The sequence below is a fragment of the Euleptes europaea genome, chromosome 6 (genome assembly GCF_029931775.1).
Source record: "Euleptes europaea isolate rEulEur1 chromosome 6, rEulEur1.hap1, whole genome shotgun sequence".
Taxonomy (NCBI): Eukaryota; Metazoa; Chordata; class Lepidosauria; order Squamata; family Sphaerodactylidae; genus Euleptes; species Euleptes europaea.
In genome coordinates this window covers 98070345-98089977 of record NC_079317.1, presented here as the reverse complement: position 1 = coordinate 98089977, position 19633 = coordinate 98070345, and the positions used below count along the sequence as shown (strand labels likewise).

Here is a 19633-nt window from a genome sequence, read left to right as displayed (position 1 = left end):
ATGCAGAATCATCACAAAGACCTAAAGTCGTCAGAAGGGTGATGGCGAGCGAAACAGCAACGCATCAAGGACCAAAGATTCTGGAGAGCCTCTGCTAGTTGGACTAGGTAATGCTGAACTATAGAGCAGTGGTCTGGCTTGATATAAAGCAGCTTCGTATGTCCATACATGTTCCTTGATGTACTAGGAGAATATTCTGGGGGGATAAAATTGCTTGTTTTTATAGTTGTAGCCTGCCCTATTTTCAAGAAGTTCAATTTTTGGTTTACCTAACCCCTGTGAGATTGATTCAGCTGAGAGCAAGCCTGCATCCGTATGTCACTGGATATTGTGCTATTGTTGGGCTTTAAGTATGTTACCTAAACTGGGCCCAAGGAGGGGGGAAATTAGCTTGTTACACGGTTTCCAGGGAGAGAAACAAGGGATCTTTTATCTATGTATACGAAGGTTTTTTTTGCAGATCAATATTCCAAGAGAAAAAGTAATGGTGGTCAACTGATTCAGACTAAATGAAGGCTTTATTCACTAGCGATCAGTCACACAACTATAGAACCACGTATGAACTACAATAAACCACAAGACGCCACAATAAACTGCCCTCTCCCTCCCAAATACAAACACACACTATGAGGATGGGATAAGGATGAGGGATGAGGGATGGAGAGGCAAGGAATGATGTTCAGATGGGCAATACTACCTGATCTAAGGTGTGTGAGAGGCTGAGAATGGTGGGACATCAGTGCAGCAGAAGTCCATGGCAGCAGAGTAAAGGGAAAACAAGAGAGGAGCCTGCAACCTTGGCTGGTCCTTATGTGGGAAAGAGCCCCTTACCTAGATATGAGATTCCACTTTCCCAGGATTGGGATTGGTCCAATAAATGAAGTTTGAATTTGACTGGGTAGTTTGAAGGAAACTGCTGCTCAAATCTGGTGGGAAGATTAGGAGGTGACACCTGATATTCCAAGATGGAGTGATTGATTGATGGGATTAGCATAGTAACAAAGAAGCTGGTGTGAAATGGTGGTAAAACGGTCCTCTTGGTGGCTCATCCTGAGTAGATTGGAGGCTAGGCTGCCTTGATCAGTGGTTGGATGGGAGGTGATACAGGTTTCCCATTAACTGGAAGTGGTTCATACTGCTTTGATGAAGCATCCCTTGAAGCAAGGGATATGCTTGTATTACGCATGCCTTGGAGCTGGGGGCATGTAAATGCTTTATGCATACCAGTGGCATCCTGCCTCCATGATAGAATGCACCTTGGTCATGGCAGGCCAGGTGTGCTTTCTGAGACTCATCCTAGGAGTCCCCACTGCACTTAGGTTTTTAAGGGGGTACTCTTCAAAACAACTAAGCAGGGATAAGATTGGGGGGGTCACAACAGGAGGGAGGACAGGGGTCTCTCAAGTAGCAGTTGCCTCCTAGATTGTCTTGCCTACACGGGAGCATCTCGTTGTAAATGACTGCAGTATCCAACAATGTGTGGATGCCGCTTAAGTGATTTACAATCCAGAGTACAATGGCTCAGTGTCAGTCTGTTTTCAGTCTTCATATATTTTGTAGATAGCCAGAGAGACGTGTGAAGCCATGCCTAAGAGGCATGAATAAAAGGCTAATTCACAGAAAGCCTGCTGCTGCCTCTCCAGTCTGTGGAATTGTTAGGTAGATGATAACGGGGGCTTATGCACAGCTTTACAGCAGATTATCAACAGAAGAACAGTGGGGTATTAGCATATCCCCTGCAAAATAAGAGGTCCATTTCTCTGTCCTGCAAATTATTCTCCAGTCTGTTTTTTAGATCCTGAAATGCTCTTTCTGCATCGTTAGGATCCATCTCTATATCAGAAGGATTAACGTAGATTTGCTATTTGATTGCGATATTGTTGAAAATAAATCAGGGCTAGTTCATAGGTTCATTATGGTGGTATGAGGCTGTTTTGGGGTGCTCAGATTGCTAGTAACGTCAGTACAGTAACCACATAGTTTGGAAGATTCTCAGGATGGAGCAGCACAGGTTTGCATGGGAAAGAAGGGCATTGTTCACTGACTCTGGTATACAAAATTTACTTGTGTAACAGAGGCTCGACAGCTCGGTTCTTGGGTTGCAGCAGAAAAGGTGATAAATTTTAAAAAGCAAGATGGCTATATATTGTGTGCCGAATATACGATCTCTGAGCTCTAGCTGTGTTTCAGATGTTTGCAAACATTTATCTCAAATGGCCTTTAAAAATGTGCAAAAATGAGTTATATCCCCAGAGTACAGATTTGGCAGACAAACTGTAAACACTGCTACTGGGTTGGCTATGAATTGCACACATAAGTAGTCTACGCTAAAGCTGTCTCTTCCCCTCCTTACTCTCATCCTTTCTCCCTGGTTTGGCTCACTTGTTTGTTTTATCCACTTATGTGCCTGAACTTCATACAAGCAGGTGGTTGTACTAGGAATGGGAGGAGGTGTTAATCTCTTCTCTAATATGGCAGTTCCTCAAACGACCACTTGCATCTTCAGCAATGTGTGCTCACACACATTGCTTCAGTTATGTAGTTTCCGGGGTTCGTTGGAATGCTATCAGGGGATTTTCACTGGGAAGATCAGCAGGATTTGACTGGCTTTCTTGATGCTTGCCCACCGCTGCTAATCTCCCTGCGATGTGCCACTACAGGAAAGGGTGTGCTTTAGAGTGGCAGTGGGGGCTCCATGTACCTGGCCATGTACCTGAGACATAACTTTGTGGTAGAGCACATGCTTCACGCGCAGAAGATCCCAGGCTAAACCTTTCCCTAGCATTTTCAGTTCAAAGGGTCTCAGACAGCTGAGTGAGGAAAAGACCCCAGTTGAAGACCTTTGAAAGCTGCTACCTTAATAGCTAGTATTGGGATGCATTGACCAATGATCTGTCTCCGTTTAAGGTTTCGATAACATTGACAGATGAATCCGTTGGGGAAGTTTTCCCTAAAGGTAGTTCGAAAAGACTGTCATTCCAGTCTTTTAGTTTCTTTCTTTCTTTCTTTCTTTCTTTCTTTCTTTCTTTCTTTCTTTCTTTCTTTCTTTCTTTCTTTCTTTCTTTCTTTCTTTCTTTCTTTCTTTTTTTTTCTTTCTTTCTTTCTTTCTTTCTTTCTTTCTTTCTTTCTTTCTTTCTTTCTTTCTTTCTGCAGTTCTATACCTTCCTTTCTTCTTTGGGCCTATTTTTACACACTCCAATTAAGCCAAACTTCTTTGATTGGAAACTTTTGGGATCTTGGCTTTGTTAATTTAGGGAAGAGGGGCCGTGGCTCAGTGGTAGAGCATCTGCTTGGCATGCAGAAGGCCCCAGGTTCAATCCCTGGCATCTCCCATTAAAGGGACTAGGCAAGTAGGTGATGTGAAAGACCTCAGGCTGAGACCCCGGAGAGCCGCTGCCAGTCTGAGTAGACAATACTGACTTTGATGGATCAAGGGTCGGATTCAGTAGAAGGCAGCTCCATGTGTTCATGTGTGTTCAACTGCAGATCTACCATTGCCTGTCCAGGCATCACTGCGCCACTGTCAACCCAGGCTAAGCACTCTGTATTACCATATCATACTTTAAAGTTACTGCAGTCCTCTCCGTTGCTCCACCGCTTTCTTGCGGTTGGCTTGGGGTGGTCCGTGCTTCCAGCACTTGGAAATTCAGAAATATGCCTGTTGAAAATGTTTTGGGTAAAAAAAAAAAAAAAAAGATTTCAGGCATGCATGTTTATACTTTCGTGTATTTCTTGTGATTGCAAGTGTCAAATAATAAAAATTGTTTTTAACATCCATTTAAAAACAACACGGGATGTGGTTTGTATAGACTGCGTGACTCCAAGGAGCTGATGGCTTTAGGAAATCAATTAAGCAATCACCATTTTGCACCATCCATTTCTTGCCACCATTGGGATAGCAGTCCACTTAGCACCAGAGTTGTTCCTGTGTTTGCAGCGGCCTCTTTCGTAATTAGATTTTATTAGACTGTAAGAAACTTATACAGTCTTATCTCAAAGCAGAGGTAATCACAATTCACTATTGTAAGTAGGATGACTACCACTTGTTCTGGGAACCTACTGAGGAAATATATATCGATATTTCTGAGTGTAAGAGTGCCTTCAGTTATAATCCAGAAGGAAATTGTGCCTTTGGTATCAAACGTTTGGGAAACAGTGGGTTGAACAATATAACTACACCGTAGTTGCTGTTTTCTGCTTGAGGGTGTTCTCATCCCAGAAGTTATTTTTACATCATCAGGTAATTAATGCCCACAGGTCTGTTATATACTGCCAGAAACCTCTATCATTAAGATGCTGTTGAGTGGTTCTTTGAATACAAAATGTGCCATAATGGACAAAACAAGATAATGTTATACAGAAGAAGGATATATTAGGTTGTAGAGAAGAGGGAATATAGGGATTCCAGTAGAATGGAAAAAAGACTGGAATGTTGGTGTTGAAGTTGAAAAGCATTGACGTAAAATGTTCACAAAAGAACGATGGCTGTAGAACAAAAGGCGCCCAAAGCATCTTTTTTTTTTAATAAATATTTTTTATTGGTTTCTAGTATTAAATAGGAATACAGGAAAGGAAAAGAGGGTAGGGGAAAACATTAGCAAAAAAGAACATATTTTTACCCCCTTAACAAGGTTCAAATTATCATCATTTGTCAACATAATACATTTAATCGTCAACTTCACTTCTATAACGTTTGTAAGCTTTTATTATTGCTTTTTGGTTTTAATATACCGTATATTTAAAGAATCTTCAAATATGTAAACAATATTTATTTGAGAGATCCCATTCCCAACGCATTTTGTGTCGAAACACTTCCTCGGGGGATCAGACCTTGCTTCCAACAACAGCTCAAAAAGTTTCTCAACAGCTGTTTGAAAAAATAAATTGAATAAATATTGTTTATGTTTGAAGATTCTTTGTGCACCTTTTGTTTTGCTTTGTTTGCACCTTTGCTGGTGCAGCCCACCTGGGCAGTTGTTCAATACGTTGGCTGTAAAAGAGGGTAGTATTTAGACCCAGGCATTTCTTGGGGATGAATTCACCCTTTCAGATTTTAGAGTCCGTTATGCCTTCCTTTCCTAGGATACATGCTATTCTGTTCTAAATCCTGTCATTTTCTTTGAAGGCATTTGGAATTTCAAAGTAGAAATTAATGACATCTTTGAAACTTGGTGGAGTAATTGTAATGGGTTGGATACAGTTCCGACAGGATATAAAGCAAAAGCTAATCCAGGGTAATGTTCTCTGTGAAACAAATGGATCTCTGTGGAGCCTTTATTCAGTCTTTGTGAACAAAATTTCAAATACCTCTGTGCTTCTGAATGTTTATAGATTATTTTTTATCACATATCAGCACCTGATGAATGGTAAGATTCTCCATGCCAGAATAATTCTCAGAATGTGACCAAAGTACAATAGCCTCAGTTTAGTAATTTTGGCTTCATGGGAGAGTTCAGCCTTGATTTGACCTAATACCCACTTATTTGTCTTATAAAACTCTTTCCAACACCACATTTCAAATGAATCAACTTTCTCCCTGTCAGCTTTCTTTATTGTCCAACTTTTACACTCATATATAGTAACAAGGAATACTGTGGCATGAATTATCTTGATCTTGATCCCCAGTGACACATCCTTACACTTAAGAATCTTTTCAGGCTCCTTCACGGCTGCCCTTCCTAGTCTCAGTCTCTTTGATTTCTCAGATGCAGTCTCCCTTTTGGTTGATAATGGACCTAAGGAATAGAAAATCTTTCACAATTTAAATTTCTTGATCATCAACCTTAAAGTTGTGTAATGCCCCAGAAATCAGTACGTATGTCATCTTAATATTCAGCTGTAGTCTTGCTTTGGCACTTCCTGTTTTAACCTTCACTGATAGTCATTTCTTCCCTATTGTTTGCCAGTAATGTGGTGTGGTGTCATCTGCATAACTCAAATTATTAATGTTCCTTCCACCAATTTTAACTTCATTGACATCTAATCCAGCTTTCCTTATAATATGTCCTGCATATAGATTGAAGAGAATCGGGAGAAAAAAATGCATACATCCTTGTCTGACACCTTTGCCAATTGGAAACCATTCTGTTTCTCCATATTCTGTCCTAACAGTCCTAACACTCTTGTCCTGAGTGCAGTTTGCATCAAAACAATCAGATGTTGTGGCACACCTTTAAAACCATCCATAGCATTTCGTGATCCTTACAGTCAAAAGCTTTGTTGTAATCTATGAAACACAAGCTGATTTTCTTCTGAAATTCTCTCGTATGCTCCAGTAACCAACCTAAACTTGCAACATGATCTCTAGTGCTTCTTTCTTTTCTGAATCCAGCTTGAAATCAGGAATTTCTTGTTCCATATATGGTAACAGTCTTTGTTGTAAAATCACTTTACCTGCATGAGAAATTAAAGTGATAGTTACCACAGTCTTTAATGTCTCCTTTTTTCAGAATTAAAATATAGATTGAGCGTTTCCAGTCTGTGGGACATTGTTTTGTTTTCCATATTTGTTGGTATATTCTTGTTAAGTTTTTGATGGACTCTTTCTGCCGTTTGGAATGGCTCTATTGCTATCCTGTGTACTCCTGGTGATTCCCCCCCCCCCAGAGCAGCTTTCATTTAACTTTCTAAAACTGTAAGGTTTTTTCCCAAAAGATTCTTTTTTGAAGGAATCTGTCATCCTTTAATCTCTTCTGTATAGTTCAGTGTATTGTTCTTCTTTATTTTGCCCTGTTTGGTTAATGTTTTTCCATGTTGATCTTTCAGCATGCCTATCCATACTTTAAATTTCCCTTGTGATTTTTTTGGATCTTGTGGGACAGATCCTTTCTTGTTGTTCTATTCCTTTACAGATCCTTTCTTGTTGTTTCTATTCCTGGTTATTATAACAGTTCTCTTTGTCTGTACATGCAGCTTATTAGAATGCTACTTTTAGACTTCTGATTCTATTTCTGTCACCTTTTACTTTTGCATCTCATCTATATGAAGCAATTTTAAGAGAATCATCAGTCACGCATCAAGGCTTTTCATTTCTTTTGGCTACAGGAATAGTCTTTGCACATTTTCCCTTGATAATATCTCTGGTTTCAACCTGTAGTTCTTCCGGATCGTGTTCACTTGAACGTAGTAAGGCAAATCTGTTGTTTAAATTGTATTTTTGGCACTATGAATATTTTCGTGTTTTTCTTCAGCTTTATTCTAATTTTCGATATTAACAATTCATGGTCTGTACCACAATCAGCTCCTGGTCATGTTTTGGCAGAGCAAATAGAGATTCTCCATCTTCTGCTTCTGATTATGTAACTATTTGATCATCTGTTCAGTTGCCTGAAACATGTTCACAATGAACAAATTGTTGTCTTCACAGAATTCTGAGTCACTCTCCTGCTTCCTTTTGTGTTCCTAGCCCAAATCTTCCAACAATATTTGATTCTGCTTTGTTTCTTAGGTTTACATTCCATTCACCTATGATTATCAGCACATCTTGTTTAGGTGTGTGATCAATGTCTTCTTGGACACTTGCATAAAGCTTTCAATTTCTTCCTGGATTCTGTAAAAAAAAACAAAAAACAATTTCTAGCCTATTCCAAAGGTATGTGGTACAGAACAACAGTTTTAAAATCCCCAAAGCAGACATTAAGATTTCCCACAGGTGCAGCTACTCAGTTTGGGCTGTTGAATGTCAACCCTGCAAGATTTTTCAAACTTAAAAAAACACAACCCTTTGAAGTGTGTTTCCTTGGTTTATAGCTTTCCATTTCAAATAATATGTCAGTGTTTGAAGATACCTGACTGGCATTGGGTTCCCAATATTGTTGAATCTGTGGGTATTCTGGAATTTTGAGAAAGGGTAATAGGTTCCATCACAAAACGGCAGCCCTGGGGATGGGGCAAATCACAAAATCGCTTCTGTGGAGGCAGTGCTGATCACAAAATGGGAAGCTTCACAAAATATTGGGGGGTTCCAAGCCAAGCATCCTACAGTGGTGGCAGGTACTACTGATTGGCAGAAGTACAGGCAATGAATTGTGGGCTGTCGTAAAGCCCCTCTTGCATCAGGAAGATAGAAGTCTGGATCCGCTTTTTGCTTTGGAGAAAAGACTGTTTCATTTCAATTTCCATGCATGGTCACAAGAAGTTTCCAATCCCAGAAATCTAAAAATATGTGTATGTACGTCCGAGCTAAGGACACATGGCCGTCCACAGTGAGTTCAGCACTTCTCTAGTTAGTCAGCTTGTAGAGTGAGGCCTGAAGCTCCTTCTTTAACTGTTTAATTTAAAACTCCTTGGATTGTATCCCCAAGAGTCAAGAAGCAAAGAGATGCCAGGAAACACCTCTGCGGGACTGATGATCTAGGGGAATAATTGTATGGTAGAGGCTAATGTGTTAGGTATTTTGGGTTATATTTATTTTAGAATCCTATGTAAATGCAGAAGGACGGACTGGATGTCTTCAAGTACTTTTCACCCTCCCCCATCAGTATGTGATACCAGCAACTTTGACCTAAAATGTTTAGTTAAAAACGTTCCATGGATTTCAACAGAACTCACGAGGAAGATTGTTGAGAATCTGTGAGTACAAGTTATTTTTTTCCTTGCCTTTTGAAACGCTTCCAAACAGAGTTGGGGTTTGGTTGTCTCTTTCTGTGTTTGTGACAATCGAGTTGGGCGCACAAAGCAAACATTTCCAGGCTGCCTCTGCCATATGTCCTGTTGCTGAGAAATGATGAAAGTTTAATGTTTGCTTGATTGCTGGTGCTTGCTGTGTTCTTTGGTCTTTTCCAAGCTCCAGGGGGGTTTGTGTCAGATGGCCAGAGATACTAGAGGAAGCAGCATGGAAGAAACACAACTGCAACTTGGAAAAAAGCCTGAGCCCTGAAGCCTTCTTTTCAGAGAGGTGCTCCATAGGAAGAAGTAGACTTAGAAACAAGCAGGAAGGCACTTTTATCACACAGTGTCAAAGCAAAAGTTATGAAACAGAGAGAATAGCAATGCGATGTCAGGAGCTTCCGCCAGACACGGTGGCCCATGTCCATTCTCACTCTCCTAAGAATGATATGAAAAGATGCCACCAACTTGAAAATAATTCCACAAAGAGTAATTTGCCTCTATAACTTGTACCAGCTTGCTCAGATATACATGTATTAGTCCATTCTTATCCTGGAAGGGAAAGAAAGTGAACCAAGTTCTGCAAAACTTCCCTGCTTGATGGCCCAGAGATGGTTCTTATCCTACAGGAGAGTGGCTGCTTTTCATTCTGGAGACTGGCCTTTTTTTAGCAGATGATACCAATTCAGACTTACTAACGTTGCTTGAACTCTGAATGTCCTTATAAATATCTCAAGTTCACCATTGGCTTACGGGCAACATGGTGCAGGTTTGGTTTGCTCGAATCCAAGATGGTCTGCAAATTATGCAGACACTAAAAAGGGGGGGTCATTTTCACTTTTCCTGTCATGGCTGCATCTTGGGTCACTGGGAACATTAGAAAATGTCATACAGGGAGGGTGTGATGCTTATGTGTGTGTGTAAAGTGCCATCAAGTCGCAGCCAATTTATGGTGACCCCTTATGGGGTTTTCAAGGCAAGAGAGTAACAGAGGTGGTTTGCTGGTGCCTTCTTCTGCATAGTGATGCTTATAGTGGCCAAAAAACAAGCTGCTTTGCTTAGTATATCCATTCCCATACATATGTACTGTCAGTTATACTACAGTTTCACACACACACACACACAGCAGTTTGATTGAACCTACCCCTTTTATTTAAAACCCATTAGAGATATGGGCTAGCAAGATTACCAACATGCCTGAAGAAAACATTTCCTGGCCCTTTAATAGCAGCTTAATGTGTGGAAATGGGCAGCTGAAGATTTTCTTGGCATGGAGGTAAATAACATCCCATTAAGGGGCAAGACTGTTTTTTCTCCAGGCAGTTGGCAACCCTACAAGTAGTTGGCAGATCCAAGTTATATTCAGCAGAATGTCTTTCTCCTGCCTTCACACTTCCAGCAAGCTGTATGACTTTTTAAAATGTGCCATATGTACATTTCAGACAGGTTTACATGTTCTAGATATTCCCCCTCCCCATTTTTTCTTTCCTCCGCTGCATTATTTTGTCTTACTAAGAATCTTTGTTGAGATTCAAATGTTATTGTATCTTGTAATCCATTCTCTGACTGAGACGTTTCTTTTTAATCATACTTGTAATTCGCCCCGGGTCCCAGTGAGAAAGGTGAAAATAATAATAAATGAAAATGAAAATGAATAATAAATCATGAAAATAATAATAAATCAATAAGTACACATTTGTCCTTAAAAAAAATTGAATCCGTATTTGTTAAATAATGAAAACATTGTTTGGAGAGGAGGGAAGACGTGGATCAATATTGTGCATGTGAGCTTCTGCTGCAAAAAGGAAGACGTTTCTTATGAGTTTAGTCTGAAAGAGAGGAAGCACTGACCAAAATATAGTGTTTTCACAGCAGGCTTGCTACTCAAATCACTCTGGAGTGCTAGCTATGATCAGGAAGGGCTCCTTGATAAAAGCTATAATAAATAGATCTACAGAAACCCTGTTATATCAGAGTCTGCTTGAACAACTCATTCCTAACACTCTTCCGAATACAGTGTCTTATCATGACCGATATAGAAAGCCATTGCACAAGATAAAACAATCTCAAGAAGTATTCTTGGTGATGATTGATGGAACCAGTATAAACATTTTCTGGTTGCTTTCACACACACCCCAGCCCAGTAGATGATTCACACACACCCTCCCTTTTTAACCGAGTGAGAAAATTAGGAGTTGGCCAAAGAATCGAAGGTAGCCGGGATGGCAGCGCAAGGCCCAAACAGGAACCTGGAAGGGCTGTTTTTCTGATGTTGCTGCAGTTGGGTATTGCTGCCCGTTAGGACTTCTCTGCATTGAGTGCATTGCAGTCTGAAATGTAGCTGTCAACCCCTTTAGCAGCAGCAAATCCACCAGCGTTTTAGGGGAACGTGCCAGCACTTCCTCTAGAGAGAACAGTGCCTGCTCTGTATCTCCGTTCTGCTGATGCAGTTGTCTAAACCAGAGCTTCTCAAACTTTTTCCACTCGCGACCCCTTTTTGCCCAAGAACTTTTTAGGGGACCCTGGGTGTATAGGTACCGGTATATAAAATAGGTATACAAATCAAACATTTACTGATAATAAACCATAAAGAAATTTATTTTAAAACAATTCTTTGGTATACATATTATTTTACCATTTATTACAGATGAAAGCAAATGTGCATACGAATGAGATGGATGTGCTTGTTTATTTTTACATAAAGAATTAAATCTTGGCTGAATATTTGTTACTGCAGGACGTAAAGCATCTTCAACATTTATCAGAGTTGATCTATATTTTGATTTTATAATCGTCAATGCTGAGAATGCCGCATTGCATAAATACGTAGTACAAAATGGCAGAAGTGTGTTTAAGGCCATTTCAGGAAGTGTTGGAAATTCTGTCCTAATCCCAAGCCAAAATCCATTTAACGATTTTTTAGAAAGCTCAAGTTTTAAACCTGTGTCGCTTGATAACTCAGCAAGTTCTTCTTGAGCTTTTAATGGCAGATGATTGAAGTTTTTGATTTCAACTGAGTAGGGTTTATGAACCCAATTTAGTTTTTCAGAATCAAAATTTGAAGGGAGATATTTCTGAAAATGTCTCCAGGCACTTCAGATGATCAATTATAACTCTTACAATTAAATCTTTGGGAAGGTTATTTTCAATTATAAAATCATCTGTAGCTGTAAACATTATCATTCTCCACCCTATTCTTCCATATGTTAACCGTTTTAGTAAAGTCCTTACATTGGCAGGCCTGATTTGTAATACTGGCTTATTCAGCAAAAACATTTTTCACAAGCAGCATTTGGGTTGACAAGAATGTTTGTTTTTGCCATTGGCAAAAGCAAGAGACTAGAAATTATCTATCGTCCATCTTATTAAACAAATTTTGCTATTGCTGCTAAAGCCAATTATTTCTTCTTGCATAACCCAAAACACTACTAGTCATCCTGGACCATGCATTTTTAACAGTTCTGATTTATGCAAGGTGGGGAGAGTAGGTGAATGAGCTGTACGCAGTGAGTTTGGTATTTTACACAAAAAACAAACTACCAAGAGCTATCAGGATGGCACCCAAGATGCTGCCCTGACACGAAATAATCAATACCACCCACAACACAACATTCAAGGAAACTGTTGATGAGTTTTTAATTAAACCTCAAGCTACAACCTGTTGTAGCAAATATGGCCTGTGCTTGCTTCTGTCCTTGCAGTCTTTCTAACTGGCAATCCTGTCATTCATTTTAGGTCATCCCCCTCCATGAATTCTCTGAGAACAACCAACCCAATATCCCCATTCTGCCATGGAAACTCACTGGCCATGCTGCAGAGAGCCACTTGGCTGGCTTGTGGGCCAGATAGGAGCTCTTAAGGGGCTGGATCTGGACCGCGGGATGTAAGTTTGACGCCCCTGACTTACACGACACAGCCGTCACTCCCGCCTAAAAAGCACAATCACAGCTCAGGCAAAGCTCCTGCACTCCACTCCTTTCAGCCGCAGAGCAATTTGGAGGGTTTGGCGTTGTGCTGTGAAGGAGTTTGACGCTGGGCGAGTTGTTCCTCCCGCCTCCCATCTCCACGCTCCCCTTCTCGCGACCCACAGTTTGAGAAGCTCTGGTCTAAACCTAGAGCGATTTCATCTACCGTATATTGCACGGCCGTCCTTTCCCTGCCACTTATAGCCTCATGCTTCTGCCCTTCTGCCTCTTTGCAGGCATGCAGAAGTGGCTAAAAACACATCTCTTCTCCTTTAACTTTGGATCTCTGTCTCTTAGTTATTTAGGTAATTATACATTTTTATCTTCATATCTCAAGGCAGCTTGTTTATTAAAACAATTAAAGAAGTAAAAATAAAAACGAGCATAAAATCAACACCAGCATCAATAAAACAATAAAAAGGGCAAAGAAAAATGAAATTTCAGAAGAAGCAACACTCAACTTTAAGTAATCAATAAATGACAATAACAGCTAGTTGAGTTAAATACAAATATATACCATCTTCTTTTCCTTGCATCTCTTCTTCCAAATTATTTTGCATGTTGCTGTTTTGATTGTGATCCTGTGAGTAGGGTTTGTTCTTTTTTGGCTTAGTACCGTGAAACACTTGTTAAATAATATTATCATGACTTAAACACCTATAAGAGCAAGCAAATTGTCTTCATACACAAAATTTAGCAATAAGCTTGTAAGTGGTAACGGCTGAATGTGAAATCTGTATCCCTGGGATTCCATGAATGCATTGCAGCATTGAACCAAATTGCAAGTTTGCTCAGTGTTGTGACTAGTCATGTGCTACGGATCTAAAGGAAGGATCAGTAGATTACAGCTGGAAAAAATGGTGGATAGGCTGTGCCTTCCAGGTAATCTGATGCACAAGTCTTATTCCCTGGTGTTCTTAAGAATAACAAAAAGCACCAAGAAAGGCAAAACGTTGCTGGAGTGTTTGGAAAGCAATCCCTAACAAAAGGAGAACTGAATGTAGAGGCAGGAAGGCTGCCTTCTTCAGATGTTATGTCCATGAGATGTGGGGCCTCCGTTGACAGCACATATAGGGAGCATGCGGTCCCCGTACAGCACTTGATATATGCAGTAACCATTTTATGTGAATGGGACAATGCATGGATTTTCCATACATACAAGGCAGAACAGTGATTTTTCTAGGGTTCTCAAACACAATCTAGCTGTTCTACTGCAGGCCAACATGGGGCACCCTCTGAAACTATCTTCTAGCATTCTGCTTTGTGTGTATGAAAGCTGTGCATGCATGGAAAAATGGAAAATCCAATTCACATGACACAGCGACTGCATGTATCAAGGGCATCACGGGGACTCAACGCTCCCAATACACACTGTTGATAGGCTTCCAGTTTGAATGGACAGAGCATCTGAAGAGTGCTGGAGTTTTGCTCGTAGAAGTCCTCAAGTCTGGTCCTGGAATAAGGACCAAATGGTGGGATAAAGGAACCATTCCCTGTAATCCTTGAAGGATTTCACTAACTAAGAGGAGGATATAGCACTTGCATCTTTTAATAGGTATGTAAAATGTCAACAGTGTGTTTGAGAGCAGTAAAGGGTATAACTATGTGAATGTACACGAGGATGCCTTATAGTGAATCAGACCGTTGGTCCTTCACAGTCCGTATTGTCTACTCAGACTGGCAGTGGCTCTCCGGGGTCTCAGGCTGAGGTCTTTCTCATCACCTGCTGCCTTGTCCTTTTAACTGAAGGCACCAAGGATTGAACCTGGAACCTTCTGTGTGCCGAGCAGATGCTCTGCCACTGAGCCAAGGCCCCTCCCCATGGAGAAAACGGACCTCAGTTCCAGGATCCTACAGGGGTGGGTGTCATGACAGCATGAATGTGTAGACTGCAACAAGATTTTGTCCAATATTGCCCACTGGGAACATGTTGGTACAAAATACGGGGCCCCGGTGGGCTCTGCAGCTGCCATACATTCCTGTCACACCAACAGCCCTGCTGTAAAACAGCTACAGAAAACATTTTCAGTCAGATCTTTTGCCCAGAATTGGAGCTTTTGCTTCACTGAAGTGGAAGCTGATGAAAATAAGCAACCCGTTGCTGATGAGTTCATTGCAGGCAAAGGGGGAAGACGAAGAAGCGGAGGAAGGGAGGCTTGGGTTGGGAATGGACCTTGGTACAATATTTTCTTCCATATGCCAAAGCCTTGCCCTCTTTGACTTTGCACGGCAGGCTTGATCATTTATTTAGCAAACCTCCCACGCATCCTGGGAGTGGGAGACAGAAGCTGGCAAGGAGGGGAGGGGAGGAGGTTCACTTCATAAATTTATATTCTCAGAGGCAGGCCAAGAGAACTCTTCTAATTTGTATCTAAATGCTTCCCTCTGTGAGATGTGTCTTCATGCTAATTGCAGTCTGCAGTGAGTAATAGGAGGAAAGTGCTCCTTTCCTGCTGGCAATCAACACATGAGGCCAAGAGACATGCGGGGGCAGAGAGGGTGAGAGCTGCTTCCCAGACGTGATGCCCTTCCTCTGCAAAATAGGACAACATTATGTAGCTGGGGCAATAGATTTCATGTACCCGAGACATTTTATAGGGCATACCGCCACACACCAGCTCTGAGACTGTACACCCTCCAACGAACATCCATGCTGCATATTCTCCCGTTGCACCGTTCATATTCCTTAATGTTCATGTCATCTAAAGAGTAATTTGGGGTGAAGCCTTGAGAGAGAATCACTGCTCCAATGATACCCAATAAATTCCTGGGTGGAATGACATCTAGGGGTGCTGTCCCACAGGCAGCCCCAGCCTCCTATAGGGCTGGTTTACATAAAAAGGGGTTGTGTTCTTTCTGTAGGCCGCCATGTATGAAGGGATCATACTCTGTGGAGAAGCTTGAGGGTGAGCCAGCCACTTGCAAGGGTAGAGCTGAACCATTTTCCTAGTTGAGCAAGCCACTGGAATCATAATAAATGGTTGTCCTCATATAAACATCAGCTTTAGACTAAAGTATCTTTGTGCACTTGTGTGTATCCAGGTGCTCATTTGTGTAAACACGTGTTGCTTGATTTTGTGAACTGGTCTTAAGACTTGCTACGTGAAGAAGTGTTTCCAAGGAGTCCCAATCCTAATGCAGGCCATTTGGCATTTCTTCGTGGAATGTGGCTGTTTGAGTGGCAACCAATGGACACGCAAATAGGCATTATCTCATGGAACATAAAAACATAAGAAAAGCCCTGCTGGATCAGACCAAGGCCCATCAAGTCCAGCAGTCTGTTCACACAGCGGCCAACCAGGTGCCTCTAGGAAGCTCCCAAACAAGACGACTGCAGCAGCACCATCCTGCCTGTGTTCCACCGCACCCAAAATAATAGGCATGCTCCTCTGATACTAGAGAGAATAGGTATGCAGCATGACTAGCATCCATTCCAACTAGTAGCCATGAATACCCCTTTCCTCCATGAACCTGTCCACTCCCCTCTTAACGCCTTCCATGTTGGCAGCCATCACCATATCCTGGGGCAGGAGTCCCACAATTTAACTATGCGTTGTGTGAAGAAATACTTCCTTTTATCTGTTTTGAGTCTCTCACCCTCCAGCTTCAGCAGATGACACCACGTTCTAGTATTATGGGAGAGGGAGAAAAACCTCTCCCTGTCCACTCTCTCCAAACCATGCATAATTTTATAGACCCCTATCATGTCTCCCCTCAGCCACCTTCTTTCCAAGCTAAACAGCCCTAAGCGTTTTACCCGCTCATAGGGCAGTTGCTCTAGTCCCTTAATGGAAAACTCTCCCTGTCTGTGTCATGGTTCTCCCTGACACCTAAATGTCAGTTTTCAAATGGAAACAGAAGGTGAGGTTTTAAAAGAACTCCCCCCCCCATTCCCCTCTCCCCTTTTTTGGGGTGTGTGACTACCATGGACGTAGGACGGCAGCATAAATTGCTGCAGTGCCTGGAGAGTGAGAATTGCCCCCATCCTACACCCTCCACTACATGGTGCCTTTTCAAACACCTGATGAGAACCCAGAGGAGATAGGCAAGCCTTCTGAGCACTGCCGCTTTGCAGGCTGTGATGGGAGTGGGCGGCGTAAGGGGCTGCGTTTCATCAGTTCCCACCAGCTTTGGGAGATGAAATACAGCAGTGCTAGGAGGGAAGTAAATCCACTGAGTTGGTCTAGGCCCCTGTCTAGATGGTGACAGCTGCATTGGCCTCCGGTGGCACATGTCTGCCTGTAGATGCCCACTGGGTGTGCTTCAGGGATCGGCATAAATTTACAGTTTTGGAAGCTATTGTTGCGTACGCAGCTAAATCAGGTAAATTGGGCAATGCAAATGCTTTGGCGAGTGAGCACAAGGAGGAAATGTTCTAATCAGCAAAGTGCACCAAGAACATTTTTCATAGAGGAACAAACCATAGATAGGAGCAAAGGTTGTCGATTTCGCACAGAGATCGTCCTCTGGAGAACACAGCAGTGGTGCTTCTGGCAGCAGGTAGTAAGTAGAAAAAGCATGTCTTGGAAGTGGTAAAAAGGGATATGTGGCTACAGAAATCAGGGGACTTGGAAGTGGTAAGAAAGTAAATAAAGAGGGTATGGGAAACCCTAAGAGACAGAAATGCAGGTGGGTTGGTATTGCTGAAGGATTCAGACCTTTCGATGGCATAAATTGACAGTGGCACAAAACTGCTGCTTGCTTCTTTTTTAGTTCACCTTCTGGAATATATTTATCAATGCAATTTTTTTTTCCAAAGTGGAGAAAAGGGGGGGGGGAACCAAACTCTGTAAACTGAATAAACTAAGAGCATTTGTATATTGTTGCTTTCATTTGTAGTATTTATTCTGCTTCTACTAGATGTGGAGAAAAATTTCCCTCTGGCTTCTGAGACTTCACTGACTTCTGCCAAAGCTCACTCATAAGGACTTGAAACATGATGGTTTCTCTGGTGTATTAATTCTGCGCCAGATGCCAGATCTGATCTTGTTCTTGCGTGGTTTAATCGCAGCGTTGTTTAATGCATGAAGTCCTGCTTGCAGGGTACTTTTCCATTTGCTGAATCCTGAGCCCTCAGATGAGCCTGTTCCAGGGCAGCAGCGTTTCCAGGAGCAGAGATTTTTCAAGAATGGATGTTACCGGCCTCACGCTTCTAGCAGCAGCAGCTGGCACCAAGCCAGGGTGCAGGTGGTCACGGGTTTTTATTTCACCCCATTGCAGGAGGGCTGGCGCAGCATTCTCCTCCCTCCACTCCTGCTTAACCGCTCCCTGGAGCGTTCTCCTTGAGCTGAGCTTCGAAGCGTCAGCAAAACTGCAAGCTTAGCATTTGTCGTGAAACCGTGTTTGTGATTTCCTTCTCTCCCTGTTTAATTTTCTTACATTCCAGGGATTTCCCAAAGATTGATGCGGGGACAGAACCTCCTCATTAGCTGAAGAACTGAACAAGCAAGCAGAGTGTTTGCTGATAAATTTATCAATACCTTTGCCAGCGGGGAATCTCAGCCGTCGCCAGAGGGATCAAGGAGGGGTGGATAAGATTTCTCTAAAGGGCTGGTTGGCTCATTTTAATAATTACGTCATTCCTTGCATTAAACACATCCCATGTAGGGTAAAGTTACAGAGATGCTAGAAAAAAAGGAAGAAATCCATTTCCCCCTTGCTTGTTCATATGGCTGCTGAGGATTTCATCCTTTAGTTGTTAATATCTCGTTTGGAGGATTCTCCTCTTAAATGAAGGGAAGAGAGGCAAAGAATGCTTCAGGAATACAAAGCTATGGTTTGCTGGTCTGAATCTGCCTTACCTTGCATTAGGCCATTGTCACTCTAAAGTACTGCTTTCTGGTCTCACTGGGTAGCAGCCCTCCAAAGCTTTCACAGAGGGTCTTTCCCAGCACTTGATTTGTGAGAACCTTTTAACTGGATTAAATCTTCTGGTCTAGACCTTCTGATCTACCAAGTTGGTGCCTTTTTGGCGTGAATGTTTTTCAGTGTTTCCCGGGATCCATCAATAGATGTCTCACTTGAAATTTTGAATCTTTCCTATCCTGTCTTTTCCTCTCTGTGTAGATCCAAAGAAACGCCTACTCGGTCTTCTTCGACGAGAGGTTTTCAATCCCCTTGGATCCGGCTGCCCTGGAGGAAAACCGATTGAGATTTTCGGTCTTTGGCATTGATGAGGATGAGAGAAACATCAGCACTGGTGTAGCTGAGCTAAAGTTGTCAGACTTGGATCTCTCTATCCGGCCTTTCAATGCATGGCTGTATCTGCAGGATATGAACAAGGTAAAAATTCTGTCTTGGTACATCCTTCCTATTACTGTCAGCTTCGTTCCTGACAACGGGTTAGCAAGCTACAGTGTTCTCTCTACCCACACACCTCCACGTCGTCACAACAGATGCCAGGAAGACCGTTATGTTGCAATGCAGCTCGTGGGGAATAGAACAATAGAGAATGGACATGATTGGGGGTTCAGAGAAGCATCTGCAGCCCCTTAGTAATGTAATGTTGGCAGCTGCCCAGGTCATCCGAATGTTGATATTAGCCTTGAGATGTTACAGTGGTTACCTTGATGATTCCCTAATGTCCGCAATTGCCAGGAGTTGAAGGAGTGTTTTCGGCCATTAAGTCTTCTTCCAGAGTGATTTTTGCATTAATCAGCAGATCGACTTGAGCAGAAAAAAGCTGCAGCAATTTTAGTGGCCATTAACAAATATGAACTTTAGTTCATGAATCTGTGCTTCCTGGATTGTCCTAATAGAAATGTGGTTTCAATTCAACGTTTTTGTTATAATGGACACTGCCACAAAGATGTGGGCCCTTTCAGATTTTGATGTCATGAAATTGTTACCCTGCTTAGGACAGGGAAGAGCGAGGTTCAGATACCCACTGTGCCATGAACCTTCCTCGGTGACCTTGGGCACGTCACTCTCAGTCTAATCCCCCCCACAGGGTTATTGTGAGGGTAAAATAGAAGAGGTGGGAATTGTAAGTGCTGCCCTGAGTTCCTCAGAGGAACGGCAGGTTAAAAATGTGAAAGGTGGCTGAGAAAGTGCCCCTTTGC

At 42.0% G+C, this 19633-nt stretch overlaps 1 protein-coding gene across 1 annotated transcript in view; it reads left to right on the top strand.

Moving 5' to 3' along the window:
* The window catches only part of SYT12 (synaptotagmin 12), a 60062-nt gene that overhangs the window by 25207 nt on the left and 15222 nt on the right, over nt 1–19633 (top strand). The window contains exon 4 of the mRNA XM_056851564.1: nt 18639–18854. Within this exon, the coding sequence (XP_056707542.1) occupies nt 18639–18854 (216 nt within the window). The remainder of the gene's footprint in view (nt 1–18638; nt 18855–19633) is intronic.